Source organism: Glycine soja, chromosome 11, assembly GCF_004193775.1.
Source record: "Glycine soja cultivar W05 chromosome 11, ASM419377v2, whole genome shotgun sequence".
In the NCBI taxonomy this organism is placed as follows: Eukaryota; Viridiplantae; Streptophyta; class Magnoliopsida; order Fabales; family Fabaceae; genus Glycine; species Glycine soja.
The window spans coordinates 8,478,458-8,505,351 of record NC_041012.1 but is presented as its reverse complement, the minus strand read 5'-3'; the positions used below and the strand labels follow the sequence as shown (position 1 = coordinate 8,505,351).

The 26,894-nt window shown below is 33.8% G+C and overlaps 2 protein-coding genes across 6 annotated transcripts; one reads left to right on the top strand and one right to left on the bottom strand.

The window, feature by feature from the left end:
• Positions 1–2,740: 2,740 nt before the first annotated feature.
• On the top strand, positions 2,741–10,412 carry LOC114376133 (kinesin-like protein KIN-7E). 5 transcript variants are annotated; one of them, XM_028334069.1, is made up of 15 exons: positions 2,741–2,985; positions 4,291–4,595; positions 5,007–5,096; positions 5,179–5,279; positions 5,432–5,548; positions 5,685–5,766; positions 5,855–5,922; positions 6,010–6,075; positions 6,171–6,295; positions 6,870–7,206; positions 7,700–7,801; positions 7,881–8,043; positions 8,151–8,764; positions 9,283–9,587; positions 9,814–10,412. In XM_028334069.1, the coding sequence occupies exons 2-15, from the start codon at positions 4,376–4,378 to the stop codon at positions 10,133–10,135; spliced, it is 2,712 nt and encodes a 903-aa protein (XP_028189870.1). In that variant the 5' UTR covers positions 2,741–2,985; positions 4,291–4,375; the 3' UTR covers positions 10,136–10,412. The 5 variants fall into 5 exon arrangements, with proteins under 5 accessions (XP_028189870.1, XP_028189873.1, XP_028189872.1 ...); XM_028334072.1 differs by having other exon boundaries at positions 2,743–2,985; positions 7,911–8,043; XM_028334071.1 differs by having other exon boundaries at positions 2,743–2,985; positions 8,166–8,764.
• A 6,872-nt stretch (positions 10,413–17,284) lies between these two features.
• Positions 17,285–21,304, bottom strand: LOC114374972 (growth-regulating factor 5-like). The gene is made up of 3 exons (XM_028332700.1): positions 20,844–21,304; positions 19,608–19,971; positions 17,285–18,011 (listed from the first exon to the last, which is right to left on the bottom strand). The coding sequence occupies exons 1-3, from the start codon at positions 21,073–21,075 to the stop codon at positions 17,582–17,584; spliced, it is 1,026 nt and encodes a 341-aa protein (XP_028188501.1). The 5' UTR covers positions 21,076–21,304; the 3' UTR covers positions 17,285–17,581.
• Between the last annotated feature and the right edge of the window lie 5,590 nt (positions 21,305–26,894).

Below are 26,894 nucleotides of genomic sequence, written 5' to 3'. Positions count from 1 at the left end.
AATAAAAGAAAATAAACAACATTGCTTTTGTACCTGCAAAAGAGTATTAGGATAATTTTCTCCTCCAGTGTGCTGGAGACTATTTGTTGTTCTTTGACAGGTTCCTTCTTTGGAGATGGTAGGAATGGGTATACATCTTTTACTATATTAACAATACCTAGGGATATGGCCCAAAACCCTTCCACCACGACCAAACACCCCTCAATCACAACTAATCACAACTAATTATCTATTGATTAGTTACTATCCCATGGCCAAATAAACCCAGGAACATGATCTAATATTTCTTCATTATAATTAATCTAATATTTCTTCATTATAATTAAAACACTTTGAATATGTGATATTCTATAACGTGGTCGAATATTCCCTCGAACATATACACAATCATTCATTTTTTTTTTTAAAAATCTCATCAATGTTGTTTTTTACATAAGGAAATTTACAACTTTAATTAATATCAAGTATCATTTTAAAAAATGGCAATAACTGATAAATAATTAATGAAAAAAGTGGATTTGTTTTTATAAATAATATTTTTTTATAAAAGATAATTATGCTTGAATTAGATAAGATCACCATGTAAAAAAAATAACTTGACATTAAGATGATAAAAAACTTAACACCTCTTATCCCAATTATAAGATTCTTTTTTTGCATTTGAAATCTAAAAAATCTTTTAACATGTACTACTACTTTGACATTGAAATGTGAATGTTGTTTTTTATTTTTTGTTCAATAGATGTGTATTGTTAATGTAATTTTGTTCTGCTATTGTAATGAATGATGCAGTAAAAGAAATTTACACTAGCATTTTTTTATTTGTAAGAATATCTAAAACAATATATGAAAACATCTTATTTAACCAATAAATAAAAAATCCTTAATAAATTTACACTAGTTAATATATAGATAATTTATTTATTTTTATTACCTACAAGGATTTGTTTGCTTTAAATAAGTCTAATTTTATTTTGATATTTAAATTTAGATTATATGTGATTTTAATTTTTTCAAATGGATTGAAACTCTTTCTTTTAAAATTAAGTAAAACCATTCCCTTCATTAACTGTATTATAATTAAAATTCTCATTTTTTCCTTCAAACCTTCATAAATTGAATCCATGCATAAATTTGTTTTCAATTTTCTTTACTTAAATGTTACCAATCAAAATATCAAATTTCACTCAAAATAAAAACCTCAAAATTTTATAATAAACTCTAATGTTCCATCTTACAAAATATTTCAATTTTTTTTTACCTAAATTTAAACTTTCAAAATGATTTATATCTTAAATTTACCATAAACTTCTAAATATTTGAATAGAAAATGAGAATTTGAAAGTTTTAAATTAAAAAGTAAAGAAAGAAATGTAAGTAATTAAAAAAAGAAATTGATACATAGTTCAAATAAGCCCATGTTTAGTAGAATACAATGAAATTAAATAAAATATTTTAATTAATTAGTGCGGTGGAGGTATAAGACCCACAGTAATTTTTTAACTTACTTTTTCAATTATCCTGTATAGTGTAACTTTCAATCGAAAGATATAAGAGACCGTTCAAATAAAATAGAACTTAAAATATAATTAAATAAGACAAGATCTCATATACGTATGAGTTAGTTCAACTAAAAAATATATACGTACTTAAGTTATAAATCCAAGTCATCATTTTTTTTTATTAATGTCATTTTTATCTATTAGATTTATTTTTAATTTCGTTTTAGTATTTTAAATTTTAAATTTTTTATTTTGATCTGTTTTTAAAATATATTATTTTGATATTTTTTAATTTTTCATCTAAAACGTTTAACTTTATTATTATTATTTTAAATTTTAAAATAATTAATTTAATTAAAAACTGTCACTCTTTTTATTTTGATTTATTCAATCTTCTTCCAATCGCATCCACCATAACCACTACAACTCATCTTCAACCTCCCAACCACCGCAGCCTAACACTAGAAGATCCGCGTGACCATAAAACTAAAAAACCCAATGAAAACAAGATGGGGAACAAGTGTGGTTGCAGGTAGCCAAACCACCAAATCTGCGCAACCCATTTGATAAAACAAAATTTCCGATCTGAAAATTGTTGCACGAGTATGGTTCTCGCAAATGGGGGAATGCCCTCAGCTCTGACCACACCGTTCCAGTTTTATCCGAGGTGAAGAACCACCGTTGAGATCTCGCCGCCGCAAATGGAGCTCAGATCGGAGGAGGGCGAGGAGGGGACGCGGTTGTTGTCGGAGACCGGGATTTCTGAGATAGATAGATACTAGTATTATTTGTTTTTTCATAATAAAACAGTGTTTTAAACTCAGATAATAAATTAGAAAAACCCATAAATAAATAATAGTAATTGGAAGTGCTACAATATTTAATAACTGAAGTGACCGTTAGACACAAAACTCCAAACGTGTCGATGCTCAACTCGGGGAACGGAACTTTAATCCGTATGGACGGTTTCTCAAACACAGTCATTAAGACATTAACGTGAGTGGGTAGAACTCTGCACGTGCCTAGCCGGCGTTTGGATCACAACCGCTCACATAAATACTTAAATACCCACAAAGTCCCTCCCATCACGTGATTGGGAGACTAATATCGAAGCAAAAAGCAAGGATCCAATCGTCATTTACCTTTTTTCTTCTCTCCCACCATAGCGAGGGTAAAATAAATAAAAGAAGCCAAAAAAGTCAAATTAAAAAAATGACATGACAAAAATAAAAGAATAGAAACATGGTGGAAGAAATAGACACCCCCTTCAGATTTACGCGCCCGCTGGTCCATTCGCAACTACGATGCTGTGAGCTTCAGACTCTGAAGAGAGAGAGAGAGAGAGAGAGAGTCGTCGGTTGAGTCTTCACTCTCTCTCTAACCCGCATTGTGTTCGGTTGTGTTCTGTTTCAGTTTCAGATCGTGGTTCGTGGTTCATGAAGTGAAGTTGTTTCAGATTCTAACTGTTCTATTCCCTCACCAAGTATAGTTATCTTCTTCTCTATCACTATTATGTCTCTCTGTTTTTTTTCTTCATTATTTTTAACAACATCTGATAGTTACTTAACGCTACCGTGCTACGTTGTGGCTTGTGCCGGCCTCTGAAGAAGAATACGCTTGCTAAGTTCCAAAAGATCCAATCAAGTTGTGAACCTTGTTTCGAAGAATACACTTAACGCTACGTTGCATCATTCAACGAGGCATTTATTTAAGAGGAGTAGTAGAGATGATGAATTGTTTCTATTTCAGTTCTTATCCGATTTTTTGAATTGTGATCACGAAAAAGTAAAAAAAAAAAAAAAAAAGCAGCTCCAGAACTTAGCGGAGGTTGTAGATTCATAAATAAACTACGCTGTGCTGTGAATGTGGATTAGGTTATCGGTGTTACAGTGTGGCGAAAAGGACATGTGGAAGTTGAGAGGTTAAAATTCCTTGGCTTGCAAAAAATAATATGAATGAAAATGAGTGAGTGTTTGCGATGCTTTTGTTAATTGGCTAGAAGTAAAAATAAAGAGGAGGAGGGTGAGAAAAAAAAACTGAAAAGGATGGTACTGTTTGTTGGGGACCAGTGTTGTGCTGTGCATAACTACCAATTTTTATGGTCAATTTCATATTTATTATTTATTATTATGTAAAAACTCTGTTGCTTCGTTCTCAAGCGTTATTGGGGGGTCGCTGCTGTTGAAAGTTTTCTATTCTTACATTACAATTGGTCATTGTTGAAGGAAGGATTAATAGAAAAGGGAACCCCGCTTTTTTATGCTTTGTTTGGCCCCAGCAACACTTTTTTCTTTTTTTTTTTTCTTTGCTCCTCCTTCTTTATTCTTCTCTCCCTATGAAGCTTGGTACCAAAGAATTATATAATTAAAAGACCGGTATGTCCTTTAATCGTGTTAAACTAAAACCATGATTGATCATCTCTCTCTCTTAAAACAGAAGTCTTTTAGTTTTAGGTCGTGATATATTGCCAACCACTGATAGTTTATTGATGATAAAAGCGTAATTAGTTAGCATTCTGTTTTGTCTCGGTCTTTCTTTCGTTGGTTGGATATAAATAAAATCTAAAGTTAGCTCGCTATTGCTGTTATTGCCTATTTTATTTATCAACCGAAATTAATGGGTTGCTATCTTTTCTGAGTTTGGTCATTTCATGATTATGAATTATGATTATCTTCTAGCATTTAGTAAAGGGCTTAGTATTTCCCTAATCTTTCCTTTTAAATGCTTGCATTTTGGGAGATGAAGAATAACTTTAACAGTTACCCACCCCACTTATGTCCTCTTTTAGGAGTCATGGGCTTGTTCTGAGGTCTGATTAGCTTGTTAATTGGGTTGGAGAGGAGAAAACATTGAGTTAAAAAGAGAAGAGAGAAATGGGAGCTATTGCTGGAGAAGAGCTGCTGAAATGGGAGAAGATGCAAGGAGTGAGTAGTCGCGAAGAGAAGATTCTGGTGTCAATAAGACTGAGGCCTCTGAATGAGAAGGAAATTGCTGCTAATGAATCAGCAGACTGGGAATGCATTAATGATACTACCATCTTGTACCGGAACACACTGCGTGAGGGTTCCACATTTCCAAGCGCCTACACATTTGGTAAGCAAATGCCTGTTTTTAATAATGTTGCCTTATTGTTTTGGAATTTTGTATTAATTCAGTTTCAAGTTTAGACCTGATATTAACAAATACTAACAAGTATTGGGGACTTAAAGTGGGTTAGATTTGGAAAATATATAGTCCTTAAGGGATCACTTTCCTTCACCTGAAGAATGACGTTTAATTAACAAATACTAACACGACTTGCTAAGGAGTCAATCCCAGGTTTTTTTCTTTTTCAAATTTAACTTTTAAACCAACCTCTGTTACGCTTAAAAATGCATTTTGCATAGTTTTGTTGTAAGATACTGTTTCAAAGATTTTTTTTTTTTTTTTAAATTAAGACGTTGAATTGGAGATTCATTAATTATGGGCAGAGTGTTTCTAAATTTTCGTTTTCATTGGTGGTAGACAGAGTATTTCGGGGTGATTGTGTCACGAGGCAGGTATATGAGGAAGGAGCCAAAGAAGTTGCTCTTTCAGTTGTCAGTGGAATTAACTGTGAGTATATATTGTTATGTTGGCTAGTTTCTTATACGCTTTGTGCACTTTGATTAATATTTGTGTCTATATATTCTTTCAGCAAGTATTTTTGCATATGGGCAAACAAGTAGTGGAAAGACATACACGATGGTTGGAATAACTGAATACGCTGTTGCAGATATTTTTGACTATATAGAGAGGGTAATTAGACTACTATTATATTTTTTTTTTTGATCAGCAGACTACTATTGATATATGCCTGTTTAACTCTTGGCTATCATTCTCCACTAGAGTTCTTGTTTATAACATTATTAGTAAGTGCTATTGACATAAAGATATTTTGACTTTTTTAGCATGAAGAAAGAGCATTTATATTGAAGTTCTCAGCAATTGAAATTTACAATGAAGTTGTTAGAGACCTCCTCAGCACTGACAACAACACTCCACTTAGACTACGTGATGATCCTGAGGTGAATGCCGTATATATATATATATATATATATATATATATATATATATATATATATATATATATTGGATAGAAGTTTAATACTAAAAAAGATTACATAATTAACTGTTGTTTTCTTGATTCATTATTTTCATCAGAAAGGGCCCATTTTAGAGAAACTCACAGAGGAGACTCTACGGGACTGGGAGCATTTAAAAGAGCTTCTAGCCTTCAGTGAAGGTAATGAACTTTGTATAGTTTTCTTGTTATAGGGGGTAGTCAGTAGCCGGTACCACTATATTGCTTAGTGCTCACTTTATTCTTGCAGCTCAGAGACAGGTGGGAGAGACATACCTAAATGAAAAGAGTTCTAGATCTCACCAAATCATCAGATTGGTATGTACATTCTCCTTGTATGCTTAAAATATTGTGCTTTATATATTTTACTGAGAGACTTCCATTAATGGAGTTGCAATCTTTCAGACAATGGAGAGTTCTGCCAGGGAATTCCTGGGCAAAGGCAACTCAGCCACCCTAATAGCTAGTGTGGTATGTTAACATTTTTTAAAATTCCCTATTGTTCTGGGCATAAAATGTTTATCAAAGATTTTATAATTATTTAATTAGTTTTTTTTTCTCTGCAGAATTTAGTTGATTTGGCAGGGAGTGAGCGCGCATCTCAGGCATCATCAGCTGGGATGAGATTAAAAGAAGGTTGTCATATAAACCGGAGCTTACTGACTCTTGGAACAGTTATTCGTAAGCTTAGGTTGTCTACTTCTTCCTTGGCTTATGATGTCTTCCTTATTTACGTAGTTTCTAATATAGTTAGAAAATCTAATTTTATTATTGCTTAGTCTTATTAGGTTGCTTACATTCTTTTTGCATGAAACTGACCAGCACAATACTTCATCTTTTTCACTATTATAATATCATAGGCTAATGGAGTAGGATAGTGCTTCTATATATAAAATATTAGGGTAACCTCTTTGGTTAATTTATATGAAACTGAGTTGTTAGAGAGCTGAAATCTAGTTAATGTGATGTTTATTTCACCCATCGTCAAGAAATTGAGACAAAGGAAGACAGATTAATGTACCCTGTTTCTAATTGGAGATATTTTACATTAGAAATCTTCTGTATGTTCAAACTTTAAGGCAGGAGCTACTCTATATAACTGTTCATATGTAAAACTTGGAAGTTCCCCGGTGCTGCCATGAAAATTTTAGATGATGCTCTTTAAACACCCTTCCCAATTTCTAGTTTCTGTAGTCTTTCTTCTACACCAAATCAAAATAGAAAAAAAGTTTGAAGTCCCATTGACATAATGTGAATGAATGCAGCAACGGAAGACATGGACACATCAATTACAGAGATTCCAAGTTGACACGCATACTGCAGCCTTGTTTGGGTGGAAATGCTAGAACAGCTATCATTTGCACTTTGAGCCCTGCACGAAGCCATGTTGAGCAAACCAGAAACACACTTCTTTTTGCTTGTTGTGCAAAAGAAGTGACCACTAAAGCACAGGTTAATGTCGTGATGTCTGATAAGGCGCTGGTTAAGCATTTGCAAAAAGAGGTGGCTAGATTGGAGAGTGAGTTGAAAACTCCTGGTCCTGTACCCTCCAATTGTGATTATGCAGCATTGTTGAGAAAGAAAGATGTCCAGATAGAAAAGGTCATATTCTGTTTGAATTTTTATGCTATTATGTCTGTATTGATTGTGGACATGTCTGCGTATGGAATTTCAAAGATATTTAGAACAATTTTGTGTAGTGTAACCTCTCTTTCCTGGGTACTTGTGTTAGTGAACTATACTGCCCTTGTGAATTTATGTATCCTAATATCGAAGAAGGGCTGCATCATGTTGGAGTAGACCCCAAATAGACTGCTTGTTACCCGTCTTTTTCTATATTTTTTGGGTGGGGCAAGGTTTTTCTTCAATATATCTTACTGTTATTTAAGTTTAGTTGGCGATTAGAGTAGTCTTCAACATGTGTGTCACACTCTCCTTGGAAACATTTGAATGTAGCAGCAGCCATTTTATATTTGTATAGCCTTACTTTTTTTGGGTGAAGTTGGTTATCTTAGATATAGTTGTAGTGATATTAATAGCATTTTACATTTTCCTTACTCCTTAGATGTTGATAATATGAGTTTCAATTATTCAGATGGAGAAGGAGATTAGGGAGCTAACTAAGCAACGTGACCTTGCTCAATCAAGGGTTGAGGATTTGCTTCGCATGGTTGGAAAGGAGCAGATATCTGGAAAAGTAGTTTCTATTTTGTAATTGCTGAAATTGTTTTATATATTTGAGATCATGCCTCTAAATTGGGATTGTTTTTGTTCAGGCTAGCATTAATAATCATCTGAATCTGCAGGAAGGGGAAGATATCTGGGAAGATGACTGTTCAGTATCAGAGTCATCAAGCATTTGTGGTCCTCATCGTCCTAATACACACATTAGAGAGTTCAACAATCCTCATTATAATGATGAAGACAGTGATCCTGATGGTAGGTCCTTGCATATTTAATATCTATGCCTGTAGTAGTTAGTTTGATAAAAATGATGACATTCTTTGGTGGAACTGCATCAGATCCCATCATTATACATTTGTTAGCTTTTGCTTGTACAGACGACCCTGATGATTATTGCAAAGAAGTTCGATGTGTTGAGAATGGGGAGTTAGCTTTACCAATATCTGGAGAGGAAAGTGGAACAAGCCAAGAAATATCTTCACATTTGAATGAAGATACCGGAGACAGTCAGATCCAAGAAAATTCAACATTGCTGGAGCAGAGATTGCATGTTGTACAGTCAACCATTGATTCTCTTGTATGTCCTTCCCCTGATGAACACTCTCCACAGGTCATGTCAGAAAATAATAAGAATCTTAGATTAACTAGAAGCTGGAGTTGTACGGAACATCACATGGCTGGTTCTCCCAAGTCAGGCGGAGGAGTACAGAGGACTCCAGCCAATGGATATGAAAAAGGATTCCCTGGAAGACCAGATGGTTTGCAGAGAAAGTTTCCTCCATTAAATTATGATGGTTCAACAAGATTGTTAAGGAATGGTTCTCAGTCTTCCATGGGAAGTCTTTCTGTGGATGATCTTAGAGCCAGCAGCATCAGAACATCTGCTGATGAGGATATTACTAGCATCCAGACTTTTGTTGCTGGGATGAAAGAAATGGTCAAACAAGAATATGAGAAACAGCTTGTTGATGGTCAGGTGAGAAGAAATCATTTCAGCTGCTTTCTTGATTCTTTAAGTTCAATTAATGAATTACTGGTCTTTTAACTGAAAATGCACATGATCCTAAGTAACGGAAATTGTTATATGCTATTTACACAAATATTGATCACTAATCACATCCATATGACTGTTGTACTGTATTACTGTTTACAACTATGGCTTCTTACGTAGGTGAACTTTACTCTTGGAATTTCTGTTATTTATTCTTATCTGTCATTTATTGCATGAAGTTCTTCCTTTTCACTAGCAAATGGTGGGAGAAACTCCAACTTCGACTGTAACAAGACTTGTATATTGATACTTGTAGCAGGCATGGATAATGATTGACAATTTGACATAATTATATCTATATTCTGTAACTTTTATGTGCTACTTATTCATAATTTTATACAATGTTCTATTTTGATGATTAAAATCTGAATTTGGAATGTCAGTTTTTTAATCTCTAGATGCTTGATGATACTTTTGAGTAAATTCTGCTTTCTGAATTGTAGGATCAGGAGACAGGAAGAAAGAACGTGAAAGATGTAGGTGTGGATCCGATGTTGGAGGCACCTGGAGGAACTCCATTAGATTGGTCTCTGCAATTCAAGAGACATCAAAAAGAGATAATTGAACTGTGGCAATCTTGCTGTGTACCATTGACCCACAGGACCTACTTCTTTCTTTTGTTCAGGGGTGATCCATCAGACTCCATTTACATGGAGGTAGAACTTAGAAGATTGTCCTTCCTCAAAGAATCATTTTCTGATGGAAACAAGTCTGTGAGAGATAGTCAGACAATCACACTAGCTTCAAGGTTCTCTCTTTCTGCCACTTACGCTAACCTTTGATGCTGAATATATTTTGAGAAATAGATCATGACTTTTGCTATTAGCATGCTATTTATTTAGTATTTACAAATAAAATCTAACCATCCCTTACAAAAAAACTATTGCAAGTTTTGTTTATTTGATTCACATGGCTTTTCCTTGCACCATATCGTCTATTTCATGTTGACATGTGTTTGGTTGGGGGGGATACAGCGTGAAAGCACTTCGGCGAGAAAGAGGAATGCTTGTGAAGCTTATGCAGAGGAGGCTTTCCGAGAAGGAGAGAAGAAGGCTATACGAGGAGTGTGGCATTGCATTGGATTCAAAGCGCAGGAGGGTACAACTAGCGAACAGTTTATGGAGCGAAAATGATATGAACCACGTAATGCAAAGTGCTACAATAGTTGCCAAGTTAGTGAGGTTTTGGGAACGAGGCAAGGCCCTCAAGGAGATGTTTGGCCTTAGCTTCACACCCCAACTCACAGGGCGAAGATCCTCTTATCCATGGAAAAATAGCTCAGCATCTCTTTTATAGTCGTTTTTATTATTTGGCCCGCACGTGTACAGTGTTAAAGAAATTTTATCAGAGTTTCTGATTGATGTATGCTTCTTCATTGAGATAAGAGATGTATGAGTTATTGATTAAGCCACTCTGGGCGGTGGTATTGTCTTTTTTCATGGTTTTGGTGTATCATTTAACGAAGTGACATTTTTTCTTTTCTTTAATTCCCTGGTGCAAAGTTTGTTTGTTGTGTTGCTTGTTTCATTGTAAACTACTAATTTCTCTACCTCACTTTGGACGAAGTCGTATACTTTTCTATACTACGTACACTGAGTCGGTCGAATTGTGTTCATGAGGCATAGTAAATCAGTATAGATTATTTTTTATCAACTGTTATGGATTGGTTCGTGTTTTTAATTGGGTATTTTTTTTTTCCAATCTTGGAGCTGGGCAGTCCTCGTATATGAAATATGTTTATATACAGTAGACTATCACTAATTATTATAATTTGGATAATTTATAATTATTGGTATAGTGTTGTAATGTTTATTTTGATAAACTGGTAAAATATTTATTTTTGGATAATTTCTATTGTGACAGTTAAATTATAATTTTTAATCAATATTATGGTTATTATTATATTTTTTTTAAATTATGTTTATCATTTTTTTCAATGATTATTGTAATGTTATGTTTGTAACGATAAAAAAAATAAAAATTTGTTTTAAAATCATATTTTACAATTAAATGAAATGAAATTTAGAGTCTAACAAATTAGTCTAATAAAAATATATTGATATTTAAGTCCAATAAAATATTGCTGACATTAGTATCTAATGAAAAAATTACTGATATTTTTTGTCCAACAATGATAAATTATTGACATTTTGGTCCAATGGAAATGTGCTAACATTTTCGTCCAAACAAAATTATTGATATTTTCCTCCAAAAAAAAAGTATTGTTATTTTCGTCCAACAAAAAATTATTACATTTAGGTCTAATAATGATAACTTACTGACATTTTTGTCAAATTTATTTAGTATGATCACGTTGATTTTGTGACAAATTTGTCTCACTGTGTTAATTTATTGACAAGTGTACCAATTTTATCACAAATAGTAAAGATTAAAATGGAAGTCCAAGTGTCGAATCCATAGAGACTTTGGTTGTACTTAAGCGATGCTAGCCCAATTATTAAGCAATGAGAAGAAGAAAAGATAAGGAATTAAAAGTGTGAAATTTGGAGTAAGGCAAAAAAAAGATAACAAGAAAAATAAATAATAAACTAAATGCAAAAAAAAAAAGTCAGAATGTAATAATGTTAGGGCCTAGCATGCCAAAACTACTTATAATGTAATGTAAAAGATTTTCTCTATATAATGAAATCCATGTTTTCACTCACATCTATTAAGACACTGAACCCTAGTCCCTCACAATGAAGAACCTAATTTATCTATTCTCTCTCCCAACTCCCTTTGCAAAGATTGAATAGTAAATCGCATTAAGCATGAAGATGTATGCAGAGGCAAAGATTGTATGCTGAGTGAGCTGTCCAATTCTTTCAACTTTTCTTCAAGGCTTTTTCTTCAGTTTTTGCATCAATTTTTCTTCTAAAGCACTTGAAATCTTATTCTTTTGACTTCTGCTAATAAATTTTTTACAAAGATATTAATTTCTTCATTATTTCATTAAAAATAATAGTAAAGTGAAGAAATTACAATCATCATTAGCCAAAATTGATTATCAAATTAACTCAAATTTCACAGTTATCAGCCTCGCAAACTATTTTATTAACATCAATTGATGGAAGTTAACGGTCTCATGATCGTTCTGGTAGATCAAAAGAGAGTTATTAGACTTGCTTTGAGAAAACCAAATAGAAGAAACATAATTAGCAAATCGTTTATATCAAGCTCTAGGAGCTTGCTTGAGCCCATATAACGATTTCCGCAAAAGACAGACATGATTAGGACAATTTGAATCCTTGAAACCTAAGGGTTGATGCATGTACACTGTTTCTTTTAGTTCACCGTGCAAGAATGCATTTTTAACATTCAACTGATGAATGGGCCAAGCCTTAAAAAGAGCAAGACTGAGAACTGTGCGAATGTCATTGGTTTGACTACCGGGCTAAATGTTTCTCCATAATCCACCCCAACCTGTTGACCTGCACCATCACCTACAAGACGAGCTTTATTCCTCTCAAAAGAACTGTCAAATTTTTCTTTATGTCTGAAAATTCACATAGATCGAATAACATTAACAATTTAACATCAGGTGGACAAGACACCAAATCCCATGTTTTATTTTTAATAAGAGCATTATATTCATCATCCATGGCCATTTTCCAATTTAGGTCTTTGAGTGCAGACACGGGGTTATAAGGTAAAGGTGATTTTGTGACATGATTTAGAAGGCCACGATGGTATTTTTTATTTGGCATAAAAATACCATGTTGGCTCCTCGAAACAAGTTTGTTGTCTGAACTCGAAGTGGGCTGGAAAATGGGAGGGAGGGTAAATGTTGTGTTTGGGCCAAGAAATGAGTGACCCACTTTGGAAAAAGAAGATGTGAGTCTTGAGGGTGATGATTGGGCTGGCTGTGGAGATGTTTGAGCTAATTGGGCTGACTGAGGAGATGGGTGAGCTAATTGGGTCGGCTGAGGTGATGGTTGACTTGTCTAGGCTGACACATTTGTTTGAGGAGTGGCTTGATTGTGAAGATGATGGATCACGTGAGGAGAAAGTCCATCATTTAGGAAATCATAAGTGGAGGAAGTTGGAGTGTGCAACTTTGAGAATGAGAATTGATTTTCATCAAATAATACGTGGCACCTAATGATGATTTTATTTGAGGATAAATCATAGCATTTGTAGCCTCGGTGATTTGATGGGTAACCTAGAAAGACACAAGGTGTGGAACGAGGTTGGAGCTTATTTATCGTAGTGGAAGGAAAAAGAGGATAACATAAGCAACCAAAAACTCGTAAGTGAGAGTATGATGAGTCTTTTTGGTATAGAATTTTCAAAGGAGATTGATAGGCAAGAGTTTTACTTGGTAAGATGTTAAAGAGATATGTTACCATTTGTAATGCATGGTGCCAAAATGAATGAGGTAGTGAAGCATGAGCTAACAATGTGTGAATAATGTTGTTAATAGAACAAATTTTTCTTTCGGCTTTTCCATTTTGAGATGAAGTATCAGGGCATGAAAAACGAAAAGAAATTCCATTAGCTTCACAAAGACTCAAAAAAGGACCATCATCATATTCTCTACCATTGTCACATTGGATATTTTTTAACTCTTGTTCGAATTAAGTTTTAATATAAGCTCTAAAGGTAATAAAAGTGGAGTAAAGTTAAGATTTTTTGGAAATAGGAAAAGTCCATAAAAATTTCAAATAATCATCCAAATAAAGCACATAATATTTGTGACTTGCAGAACTCAAAACGAGAGATGTCCATAAATCATTATGCAAAATATCAAATGGCACATAAGTAGAGTTGGGAGAATCAACAAATGGAAATTTAACATGTTTATCAAGAGAACAAGAATGACAAACATGAGAGTTTCTAGTTTTGTTATATTCAATCAAATTATTTCGCCTAAGGGAATCTAAAATAGGATCTCCCGAGTGACCTAAATGGTTATGCCATAGAGAAGAAGACAAACCTACAAAAGTTGAAAGTGAGTTGGCTTGATTCGTGGTGGTGGTAATGGGATAGAGCTCACCCCGACTATTACATCTCATTAGTGTCATCCTTATTTGAAATTTCTTCACAGAAAACCCAAATGGATCAAATTCAACGAAAACTTGGTTATCTGTAGTAAATTTGCAAACTAAAACTAAGTTTTTAATCAAGTTGGGGGCATGAAGATCATTTTTTAACACTAATGGAAGGTGTGGGGGGTGATAAATTAGCACTACGAAAACCACAAATAAGAATATATTGGCCATTTCCAATAATTATACCTTTTATTTTTGCTCAAATTAAAATAAGACAAGAGATTACCTTGCAAATAAGTCATATGGGATGTTGTTTCGGTGTCCATATGCCATGACGGGTCTGGTTGAGCAAGACGTAGAGTATGAAGAACTGCTTCAATATCTTTCAGGTTGGGTGTGGCAACATTAAATGTTGCCTGCTATGGCTTAGATCCAAGGAGACCAGGTTGTTCTGGCCTGAGTTGCATTGGGCCTGGCCCAACTATATGTGGGATATGGACATGGCGACACAATCCAAGGAGCACCTTGCTGCCACACCCACTGTTAAGGAGCCTGCCATTGCTGCTGCTGTCCACGGTTACCACCGCTAACACCTTGCCCGCTGTCGGAGTCGTGACCACCTTTGCTGGAATTTTGGCCACTCGAATTTTTGTTATTTTTCTTATTGTTGTTGCCCCTATTCAATTATTATTATTATTATTATTATTATTATTATTATTATTATTATGGTTAACTTGAGAGGAATTTTGGCGATTCATATCATCATCAAAATTTTGGGGATTTGCAACAAGGGCAGCCATTGAGGAAGATTGGCCAGATTCATGAGTGGCTTGTTGAAGAATTTTTTACTCTTCGAGTTCCAATCTAGACTTGGCGATTTCAAATGGTGGCAAGGGATCATGTTGTTAAATGTATGCTACAAAACCGACATAGTGATAGAGAACTATCCAAGGAGAAAGAGTTTGGTTTGAGTGGGCTCAACATGGATGGACCAGTCACTTGAACAAGGAATAAGAGATTTCACAAAGAGCTTGGCGAGAGCTTTGGTTCTTGAAATCAGGTGTTATCTTTCCAAGTTGAAAAATCATATGGGGACTTCTTGTATATTTGCTTCCTCTTTGGAGGATTTCATTCATCAAGCTATCAAGGTGGACCATTAATTAAAGAGGAAGCAAATATTCAAGAAGTCCCCATATGGCTCTTCAACTTGGAAAGATAAGGAGACATTCAAGAATGAAGGAGGATCTTCATTCAAATCTCATGAGAAAGGTGTTGCACTTAGTAAAAATAATTCTAACCCTATTCCCACTTTTTCAAAAACAAGTTCTATTAAATGTTTTAATTGTTTGGGAAAGGGTCATATTGCCTTCCAATGTCCTAACAAAAGGACTATGGTTGTGTTGGATAATGGGGATATCATTAGTGCATCTTCTTCTAGCTTTTCTAGTTCTTCTAGTGAGAGTGAAAGTGAATGTGATGTATAACCCCTGGAAGGTGATCTTTTGATGGTTAGGAGGTTAATGGATAGTGTGTGTAAGGACATAGATGAAACTTTAAGGGAGAACATTTTTCATGCTAGGTGCATGGTCATGGGGAAAATATGCTCTTTGATTATTGATGGGGGTAGTTGCACCAATGTAGCTAGCCAAAGATTGATTGAAAATCTTGCTTTGAAAACTTCCCCTCATCCTAGGCCTTACAAACTACAGTGGTTGAGTAAGAATGTGAAGCTAGTTATAGATAGACAAGTTTTAATATGCTTTTCCATTGAAAAATATGTTAATGAGATATTGTTTAATGTAGTCCCTATGGAAGCTAGTCGTCTCTTACTTGGAAGACCTTGGCAGTATGATAGGAACATTGTCCATAATGGTGTGACAAACAGATTTTCATTTGTACATAAAGGAAAACAGGTTACCCTCACACATTTGTCTCCAAGTGAGGTTTGTGAGGATCAAATAAAAACGAGAGTGAAAAGAGAACAAGAGAGAAAAGAAAAGAAAAACAAAATTATTGAAAGAAGAGAAAAGAAAGAAAAAAGTGGAGATAAAAAAAAAGAGTGAAACTGTAAAAAAAAATATGAAAATCAAGAAGAGAGAAAAATACAGAGTTTGTTCATGAGAGAAAAAAAGGTGAAGAAAGTGATGTTGGCTAGACAACCTTTGTATTTACTAATGCCTCATGATTACTGTTTGTCTTCTATTGCTAGTTCTTTGCCTATAGGCATGGAAGAAGTATTGAAGGAGTTTTTGGATGTCTTCTCCAAAGACACTCCTCATGGGTTATCTTCTTTGAGAGGGATAGAGCACCAAATTGATTTCATTCTAGGAGCTTCCTTACCAAATAAGCCAACATATAGAAGCAATCCGGAAGAGACAAAAGAGATCCAAAGACAAGTGGAGAGCTTGATGAAAAAAGGATGGGTGAGAGAAAGCTTGAGCTCATGTGCTATGTTTGTCACCTTGGTAAATCAAACTTTATCTCAACTTCTAAGGTACTCGGTAGGTAAGAATTTGAAAGCTTGGGAGGAATGTCTACCCCATGCTGAATTTTTTTTATAATAGGATAGTAAACTCTATTACTTTTTATTCTTCTTTTGAGGTAGTTTGCGGTTCTAGTCCATTGTTCCCTCTTGATTTGTTACCTTTGCCTAACACTTTTGATATGATGAATAAGGATGAGCTTTCTAAAGCAAATTTTGTTAAGAGCTTGCATGAGAAGGTGAAAGCACAAATTGAGAAAAAAGTTGAACAATATGCTAGATATTCCAATAAGAGGAGAAAGAAAATGGTTTCCATACCGGGTGATTAGGTTTGGATCATTGTCTAGCGTGACTAGTAGGAGGGATTTCACAGTGATTGCTAAAGTCAGGTGCAACTTGGGTTGGGCAACCATTGAGGGAGGGATTTCACAGTGATTGCTAAAGTCAGGTGCAACCTGGGTTGGGCAACCATTGAGGGTGACAAACAAGGAGGAAGGGAACGAAAGAAAGTAAAGAGAAGTGGTGGGAATGGTGGCTAGGTGGAGGAGAGGAGAGAAAACCTAGGCTAATACCATAAAAGAAATTTGTTTCCTGTCATTTCTCATTACTTTGTCTGCATAATATACATTTATACAAGCTAATGTCAAGGCTATAAGCTAGGCTAGAGTTTAGGAGAATCTTTGACTAATTTACAGCTCAATATTGTCTAATGTAATATGAAAGATATTTATCAAATATAAAAGATTTTCATTAATTACATATATTCTATCAAATTTCCGTCATTTAACATTCCTATCCAATATTCTCATACAAGTAATCCCTTGAGTGCAAAAGTAAAAAATGAGTTTCAAGGTTTCCCACAAACCACGAAGAGAGAGGCCTCTGCAAAGCAATGCAGAGACAACTGGGTTTCCAACTTCTAAGGGATGCATTAATTCATGAACAAAACTAATGACTTTTATTCAGCATGAATTCATTCAGTACGAAGTATTTATGTTTTCATTAGATAGAAAACCAAGAATGTTCCAAGGTTCATCAAATATGATTATGATCTTGCTTATAACAAATGGCTGAGGTTCCATAAAGTTGTACAACAGCTCAGCTTGAATGAAAATACTTGAACATGGGATTCCTTTGGACCACACATATACTACTAGACTTATTTGATCCTTTCATAACATTGCACCGAAAATCTCGAAGGACTGCTCTTAATTATCCGCAACAATATAATTGCAAGATTCAGCTAATCCATACATAGAAGCTGAAACTTTACCTAAATTGAATCTCATCTTCACCATGTGGGGACTGAGAGCTCGTTGCAGAGAAATTGGAAGACATAGGAATGGATATTGAGAGTTGAGTTGTGGAGAAGGCTGTTTGGTTGGATCTCTCATCTTCTAGACCAGACCATGACTCCCTGCTTTTAGGCCATTCATTAAAAAAAGGTCGAAGAGGCTGGCCCTCCTCCTTTACGTGTTCTCCCGACACATATTCACCAGATAAAAACGAATGCCGGGGATAATCACTATGCAACAGGGAATCATTACTTGATTTTGACGTAGAAAAAGAGGCAACTCTGGTTGACATCAAAGGCCATGTGTTTTCCAGCTGTGACTCCATTTGGAGAACCTTGTTGCTTCCAGAAGCTTCAGAAAAAAAGCAGTGCTCACCACCCTCAGATTTAAGTCCTTGAACATACCTGTTTAGTTCAAGTAAAATTGCCCACAGTCATATTTAATTATACAGGAAACTTATCATTACAATATAACAACATGCCTTATTGGCAAGCTAAATAGTACAAACTACAAACAAATAATCATGATAATGATTGCATGACATTAGCAAAAGGAACAAATCAAAGAGGGCAAAGAGAAGAAGACTAGACAAGGTCACCACCAATGCTATCCTAGTTGCAAATGTTCTACGATTATTCAATGAAATTAAAGCTTTTGAGGTCTCATTATTTTTAATAAATTCACATCACAACATTGAAATTATATGGTGGAAGTAACAGTGAATTAAAGAAAAAAATACTATCATATGATGAAATTACTCAATCAAGATCCTAATTAGTCTGAATGAAATGAAACATAAGGAGAAAGAAAGGTGTTGAAAAGTGAAAACCACCAGAAGTTCAAACTTCACAGAGTGCAATTAAATCTTTGAATTCAATGACAGACTGCAGTCTCCCTACTAAATTAGGCTAAACTGCAAAAGCCAAAACTTAGAATAAATTCTCAGCTTGTCTTTTTTCCCATAAATCCATCAGCAAAGTGTTATCAAATTTATTTAATTGTAATATCACATAAATATTCGGAGGAATAGAAATAACTTTGCCTTATAATGTGCAATTTACTATTTAAGAAAGAACAAATTAATATGGCTGTGTGGAACAGAACAAAATTCACAGCTATATTTAATAGTGTATTAAGAGCAAAGTGTGAGACACCCTTCTGTTGTTGAATGTTGAAGGAAATGCATCCTTTCTACCCAAACAAAAATTAGAAGTCATTCAGTCCGTGACGTGTATACCTACCTTTCTCATTATCCCCATATAGCAGATACTTACTGCAGATGGACAACCGAGCCTTCAATATGTACTTCATATTCAGAAATAAATCAGTGCAAGAAAATGAAAAACTAGAAAAGAGACAATTAAAGGATCACTTCTCTTTCTCAAAATTTTGTCGAAGTACTCAACAAGGCGTAGTTTGGAAACAGTTTTGATTCATTAAGGTCTCTTAAATCTAGTACCTATTCGGCTATTCCACATGTCAGACCATCACCCAACACTAGAAAAGAATATAAAACAGAAACCGGAAATAAACAAAATAAGAGTTCAGGATTTTTAATGAAAAACTACAATTCTCCTCATCAACATTGAAAAAAAAATAATACAGCAGCTGAAGCAAAGCAAGGCAACCAACAGCTCTAGTATTTCTTTTGACAATATACACAAAGACGTAGATACTTCTGCAGTGAATACCGTTCTAACAATTAGTTATAATGCTTGCAGATCTCTGTCCCAAAATTAGAAATGCACAATAAAAGCATATCACTATCCTCATATCGGAAATCTATCCTCACAGGCTGACGGTAGTTATAAAAAACTGCCACAAATTCAAATTAAAATATTAAAACTCAAGAATGTGAAGAAGTACAGGCAGTTCCATTGAATATGCCAAGCAAAACAACTTTAATTAAAGATATATTTTCTATTCTATTCTTTACAGTGGAAGTATTTTTCAAATTCCAAGCAAACAATGGGTGCAAAATATGATAAAGATGTCTGTACCTGTATTCTTTACTTGGAATCGCATAGGGAATGGAATCTAGATGATAATTGGTGTGGTCAGTTCCAGAATCGGTACCCTGGAGATTACCAAAGGTATTTGTAGAAAGGTTTTGGAAATTTACAGTTCCTTTGCTGGCACCACTACCCCCAGTGACAGTGAGTGATGTGACAGTTGAAGATGAGTGAGTCATAGTTTGTGATTCCACAGGCTTTCTTGAACGGTTGCGGCCACGGTGCATGTGGCGCTCGCAGTACTTGGAGTCTGGGTATGCTTCCTTGGAGCACCTCCACTTTTTTCCATCAGTCCTCCTGCATCGTCCTGGCTCAGGGTCCACCTTCTTCCCATAGAAGGAACAGTAACTCACTGCAAAGTTAGTCATGCACAGCTACTTTATTACCAACATTCCAAACACACCACCCCAGACCTTAATGAACAAGAGACATTCATTTGGCAGCAGTAAAGACAAAATGAAAGTATACATAGCTAGTGTTAGATGATGCGTTTAAGACTGCTGATGTGGAGTAGTTGTTACTCGTTACTAAGTCAAAGGTTTTTAAATATTTACTGTTATTTAGATTTGGTTATTTTTTTAATTGTTGTTCAGTTTATGATCGTGGTGTAGCTTTAGTGGGTAGTTATAAGGCTTTTCAGAATTTCAGTTCCTTGCATAAAGGTTTTAAGTTTCCCGTGGATAAGTGCAATTTTCATTCTCTTCGCCACTGCAGAAAGTAAAAGTTTCTGGTTTTTCTTTTCCTTATTTAACTTGACAACAGAAAACAACCAAATCAGCAAATTCTCCTATAACCGAATTATTCTAACAAGCATAGTCTCCTACTAGGTGCTACCAGTCCTATCTTGCCAGCTAATCCAACTTCTAACAGAATTTAGAGTTTCTTCACACGTCCTTCGGGTGCTTGGGTAACTGCTGCTTCCTGTATCCTGCAGGTCCATCTCCTTTGGTATAGTCCCTGGCCTATCAGGGTCATTCGGGGACGAAGGAAGGGCTATTATAGCAATATGCAGTCATTAGGGTTGGAAGAAAAGCATTGACAAAAATGGAATCTTTACTTGAGTTCACCAAAAAATTTAAGAAATAATCAATCACTAACAAATGCCGATTATAGAATCAAATCAAATCTTCAGATAAAAACTAAAATAAATAAAAAACAATGTAAATCTAACATTGTTCATGAAAATAGGAAAACATGAGCAAAACAAGTTCCTGGAGAACTCACACGTGGGATGGTGAAAGAAAGCGTGCGAGAGCGAGATAGTAGAGTGGAAGCTGTTCTGAATGGGGAACACGAGATCGAGAGGAACAGGAAGACCCGCAAGCATGTACTTGAAGATCAAAGCTTGGTGCTCCAGTTCCTGCCACTGAGACACTGTGAATGGCGACCTCCCACAATACCCATTACTCAAACCCATCAAAGTTCCTCGTCCTCCTCCGCCACTGCTGTTGTTCATGTTTTCCACTACTCTTACTTAGTCCTATTACTATTAACTACAACAACACGACAACACTCTTTTTGTTGTTGGGTATCCAAATCAAACATAGTTAGAGCAGAAACATCATGAGATCACACTCAGGTCGAGCTTTGTCGGAACCATTAGGATTGTCGATTGTGTTGTGTTATGGATGGCGATGCTCCAAGCCTCCAACTTAAAGTGAACTTTACTTCTTGTTGCATTCAAGTCAAAAGTCATCCTTAACATTCACTGCTCCCAATTTTTAACTTTATTTCAGACAAAAAAATAAAAATAAAAATTCTCATTCATGTATTCATGTATGGGCATGAGAAGAAATTAAAAAAAAAAATCTTTCAGAAAAGCTATAAAATACATTATTTTACAATTCTTATTTATTTTTGTCTAGGATCATGTGCCACGTATTTCTTATAACTCATTAGATCACAATTAATCTCTATCATTGGTCCAAACAAATTATACATAAAAAAATTAAATATAAATTTTTTTCACGTGTTAGCACAATAATCAATTTTTTTTATGACATTCAATTATAACTTGTTGTGTAATAATTGTTTTAAAAGGTGAGTTTGATAGTAAACTTAGATTTAAATTCATGAAATACTATTAAGTAATATAGGTATTTTTGAGATAATGAATGTTTTAAGATAAATAAATCTTGATAATATAAATAGAGGAAGTGTTTTTTTACTATGTTTTTTTTTTTTTGAAATACTTGCTCTCATTTTGTTGATCTACTTTTATTTTATTATGCTACCCTTTAACGGACAGCAACAAGGCATGATGGGCTGGAGTAATTGCGGGCCCAGTGGCCCAAAGGCAAAGCACCGCTAGAGGAAACCATCCACTACTTGCCGGAATGCGGGTGACATTTGATGTGGGGCGAGATTGCCAAAAACAAAATCAAAATCAAAAACGTAAATGTGTGCAATTCCAGTTTTAGGCTTATCGGTTTCTGTAGCCAAGGGACTAGTATATTATTGAGGATGACACAAACTCAAGCAACGGTCAAGGATGCTTCAATTATTCATTCATTGTTTGGTCACCCATACCTCATCATTCATGGACCACACCTCTCCCTAGGCCCTATCTTGTTTGTGTTTGGCTTCACTTGTCTTTCGATATTAAGGAGATAATAGTTTATAGTTACATCAATCAACTGATTGCATTCCATAAGAAACGAATATTATTACAATTACTTTTACATGTCTTTGTTAGGGAGGCAAAAAAAGAAGAAGAAAAAAGGCAGTTAAAAAGCACAATACAGAACAAAAAAAGTGATGTTGTAGCATCGCTTCCTCGAATGTGAAAATAAAATTCTCAATTCAGTCAATTGTATGAAGTTCGAAGGGGTTTGCTAAACCTTTAATTAATCATCACGATGGCAAAAGTCAAAGGGACAAAGCAATTTAAGGAATATATACCTTTAATTTTGGTTTTCGGCTGTTGATTGTTGCTTCTTAAAGTATGTCTCTGATCTCAGATCACGTGTAGATTCTTACTTTTGTCGGTGATTTTTTTCACCATCACTAATTTTGGTTTCTCGTACATTTTGTAATCAAGTTACGTAGCTTTGTTTCGGTTATAATTAAAGTAAGTTAGATTCTCTTAATTGGGATTTTTTTCTTGATTGGGATTTTTTATAGGTAAGAATTAAATAAGGTATGAAGGATTTATAACATTCAAGTAAGTTAGATTCTCTTAATTCTTGATTAGAGTAAATTGGAGTAAAACCATAGATAAAAAATAGGGATGAATCCCAACTTTTTAACTTCTTAACTTTTGTGTATAATAATTTAAACTAAAACATAAATTTAGAATAAAAATAAAATTTAAATTAAAAAAAAATAAAAATCACTGAGAAGTCGGGTTGTCAAATCCCTACATCTCAATGTCACAAAAAAATGGTGTAATTTGGGAATTAAAAGCCAAACTAGTGTATATTAATTTATTTATTTTTGGAGAGAAAGAGTGTATGTTTTGGCAAAAAATCTTCCTTTCAACATCAACCAGTGGCATAGTGACATAGTATACTCCACACATACAGTAGTACCAATTTTAGTGACATGTTTGATTTATAATTAAAATTATTGTAGTGCATGTTCTAATTTACATCTAACAAATAAAAATAAAATGAAAATAAAAATAAGAATATGATCTTTTGATAAATTTTTTTTTTCTTTAAAAGTTATTTTACACCAAATTTTCAAATATGCACTAACTTATTAGTATCATCTAATTTGGTTCAAATACTAGTACTCTTTAAATTTTATTAATCTCAATTTATCCTTAATCTCACCACTAGACATGGCAATGGGGGCGCGACAAAAATGGGTATTGCCCCTAGTCCCTGATTTCCCAACATTTATCTGTACTCGTCTCCGATATCCGACGGATTAAAATTTGTTACCCCATTCTCATATTCGTTGGGTATCGGGTATTCTCCTCTCCTTTAGATTTGTAAAAAAAAATTGTAAAAAATTACATTGAAAATCTGATTTTAAAAAATTGATTATTACACATTTATTTTTAATTATTTGTACTTGCATCGCATTTGTCTACAAAAATCATCAAGAAAAGAATATTAAATTATGTAAAAATTGTAAAAAATTAACAAGTAATTAATAAAATTTTTATAATTTTATTATCGGAACGAGTACAAGAATGAATATGAGACGAGTAATCACATCTCCTTTCTTGATCCCAATTAAAAAAATCGAATAATCTCTCAATTCGCACTCCATCAACTCAATCAACTCGAGTATTCTTATATGTACGGGTTTCATTGCCATGCGTACCCACCACCATGAAGACCAACTGAATTTGGTCAACATACAAGAACACATGAGATAAACATTGGTTTCGTCGCGTCATCCTTATGTCGAAATTTCAATACAAGGCTTTTAATAACAATACGCTTCTTGTTCGTAAAAAAAAAAAAACACAATACGTTTCTTATGTTGAACAAATGTTATATATTGAATTGAATGACATCAAATGAATTGTGAAAAATTAAACTCGAATTAGACCAAAAGTTAAATGCAACAAGTACCATTTTTGCGTCATTCATATTATTCTCTCGTAAGTTATGATGATGATGATTCTTATGCAATGAAGCATGGAAATAATCTGAGTCCAAATAACATATTGGTTTTATTCTTCACTAAACCCAAATACTCTGAACAAAGTTAAGAACAATAATATTAGTAATTTTTTACAAGAGGTACTCAGCCAAATATATATAACATAGCCGGGAAGGACAGCATGATACAACCAGGTGGTGGATCTGTCATTAGCAAACCAAATTCTCATTTCTATGGCAGAGACAAAACCGAACCCTCCATCTGAATTAAGGAAAAAACCAACACAAGGATGACTAGCAAGAACTCCCTTGTTGAAGAAATTGAGAGTAGCCAGGGAGACTTAACTCAGCCTTCTGGGATCCCTCGTAGGACAATTCCCACATCACTAGTTAATCCACATAGGCTTAACTTAACCCATCCATCAAAATATGTTCCACGGTTTCGGTGTATCATCCAACACAAAGAGCACATAAAGCTCGTTTGAGATTGATCTTTTAACCCATTGGGGCACAATCAGATTTGTTTGTTTTTTTACCAGGAGTTCTAATGGGAATTGTCCTCTAATATTCTAATAGATAACGCATCAAGAGTCCTTTTTTTTTTTTTTTTTTATCATATTCCATTCCTTGTTTAAGGTATTTATGCAATTTTAACATTTCTTTTCACTCTCTACATAATCAAATAAAAGGAAAAAACTTAGTTCTTTTCTATAAAAAAATGTAAAAAAGTATTTCATTTATTTTTATTTTTTTCATTCATTTTCTTTCATTTCATATTTTTTTTGTTTAAACCAAACTTCCATAAGGCTAAGCTAAAGCTGTGATAATTTTTCAAAGTGGGATATTCTTTCAAGCAGATGGCAACAAAAATGTAGTTAACTCATTTAAGATTAAAGGAAAAAATTATAATTAAAAGTGAAGTTATAAAGAAACAGGTTTGTAATCCAAACAAGCCACACAATTGTAAATACATGCTGCGTGCAAGAATGTTAATTTCACAGTTTAAGAACACGGAAAGTAGTGTGCGTAGCTGTTGTCTGTGGAAATGCTAGGTTACAGATTAAATAGGCGACAATGAAATGAAACCCTAATTTTCTTTTGCGCGTGAAATTATGGTCGTATCCTTCGTTTTATGTCTCGGCCCGGATCCTTCATCCTGTCCATGAGCATATTGGGCTTGAGGTTAAAGCTCATTTGTTGGCGGCCTAATTTAAGACTATGTAATCTTTAATCTATCAATTTGATTCTCAAATTATTTTAAAATATTTAATTTAATATCTAATAATTTAATTTAGTTCTTAAATTTTTTAAATACATCAATTTATTATTTTTCGTCCAATTAAGCTCACATCGTTTAGAATTGAGTACGAATCGTATGCCATATATTAGAACACTATATTGAGCACTAAAATTTTTATTGGTCAATCTTAATGTTAAATCATATACCTAATCATATCATATTCATTCTCTATAATATATGTTATGTTTCATTTAAATATTGTATTATTTTATGCTTAATTTATTTTTTAACATTTATTGAAACTAAATTATAAGGAAAAATAAGAACTTCATTTTAAGTGTGGTAAATTATGGGGTGATCCTTTTTTTAATTCTTCAGAATGTTGTCTGATAAAATGTACAAGGGACTTTTACAATGAAAATAAAAGAAAGTATGATGCAGCATTGAATATTAAAATAATAAAAAGGAGAAAAACAATTGTAAAACTCAATGCAAATCAGTTACATAACAAATTCATTTTTTAATGTATATTTCTTGCTCTGAAAAATTAAAAACAAAAACAGTTAAATAACAAATTCAATGTTCATCATGTCCACCTCTTGTAACTGTTTCCTTATTTCTCTCTCTTTTTTATAAACTAAATATTCATCTCTCTCTCAATTAAAATGAATGAAAAGCAATATTGATAGAAAAGTAGGGGTCATAATATAGATTAGTAAACTGCACATAACTAAGTGGGTCATAATATAGATTAGTAAACTGCACATAACTAACCGAATCTGGTAACAATCACCAATTTCTAACTTTGGTATTTACCAATTAAGAATCAAGCACACACAAAAGACATGCAGTAGACTGAACCTTGATTCCAAAATCATCAAATAAGCGTATCAAACATTCCTACCTGCAGAATGACGCAATAACACATATTGGGATGCAGACGTGTGGTATCACAAATCACTTAGTATTTTTTTAAACAGGCAACAAAGAGTAATTGTTTGCAAATGCATAAAATCATTTCATGATTTTTATTGAAAAATAGTTAAATTAAACATATTTTTAGTTTTTTTTAAAAAAAAATAGAAAATAAGTACTCAAAGTAAACTTATTTTCAAGCTTTAAAATTTTAAAATGAAAACTATTTTAAAAAATGGAAATATAAGATGAAATTTTTTCTTTCAAACAGCATACACTGCATAGATATGGACTGCCGTTGAAAAGTTTAGAAATATGGATTTTGATCCACATTTAAAGAAGATAAAAAAAATGAAATGGTATATTTATGGATACGATAGAGAATGGATCTATTGTGGTTAGATATATGGCTTAAGGTTAAGATTAGTCAATAAAAGTTTTAATGTTCCAAATATTGTTCTAATCCACCGTAGAGGATTTGCACTTGTTAAAATTGTGAATTTCAACATTTTTTTAAAGGAATGGTGATGATTTTTAATTGTCATTATATTTTGGTCCCTT

Bases quoted from the DNA above. Each gene is read 5' to 3' on its own strand.
- LOC114376133 (XM_028334069.1), top strand. From the start codon at position 4,376: ATGGGAGCTATTGCTGGAGAAGAGCTGCTGAAATGGGAGAAGATGCAA. The intron at 5,280-5,431 runs GTAATTAGACTA...TGACTTTTTTAG, and splicing joins TTTTTGACTATATAGAGAGG to CATGAAGAAAGAGCATTTAT. The intron at 5,767-5,854 runs GTAATGAACTTT...TTATTCTTGCAG, and splicing joins GCTTCTAGCCTTCAGTGAAG to CTCAGAGACAGGTGGGAGAG.
- LOC114374972 (XM_028332700.1), bottom strand. From the start codon at position 21,075: ATGAACAACAGCAGTGGCGGAGGAGGACGAGGAACTTTGATGGGTTTG. The intron at 19,972-20,843 runs GTGAGTTCTCCA...CTAACTTTGCAG, and splicing joins TTTCTTTCACCATCCCACGT to TGAGTTACTGTTCCTTCTAT. The intron at 18,012-19,607 runs GTACAGACATCT...TGAACTAAACAG, and splicing joins ATTCCAAGTAAAGAATACAG to GTATGTTCAAGGACTTAAAT.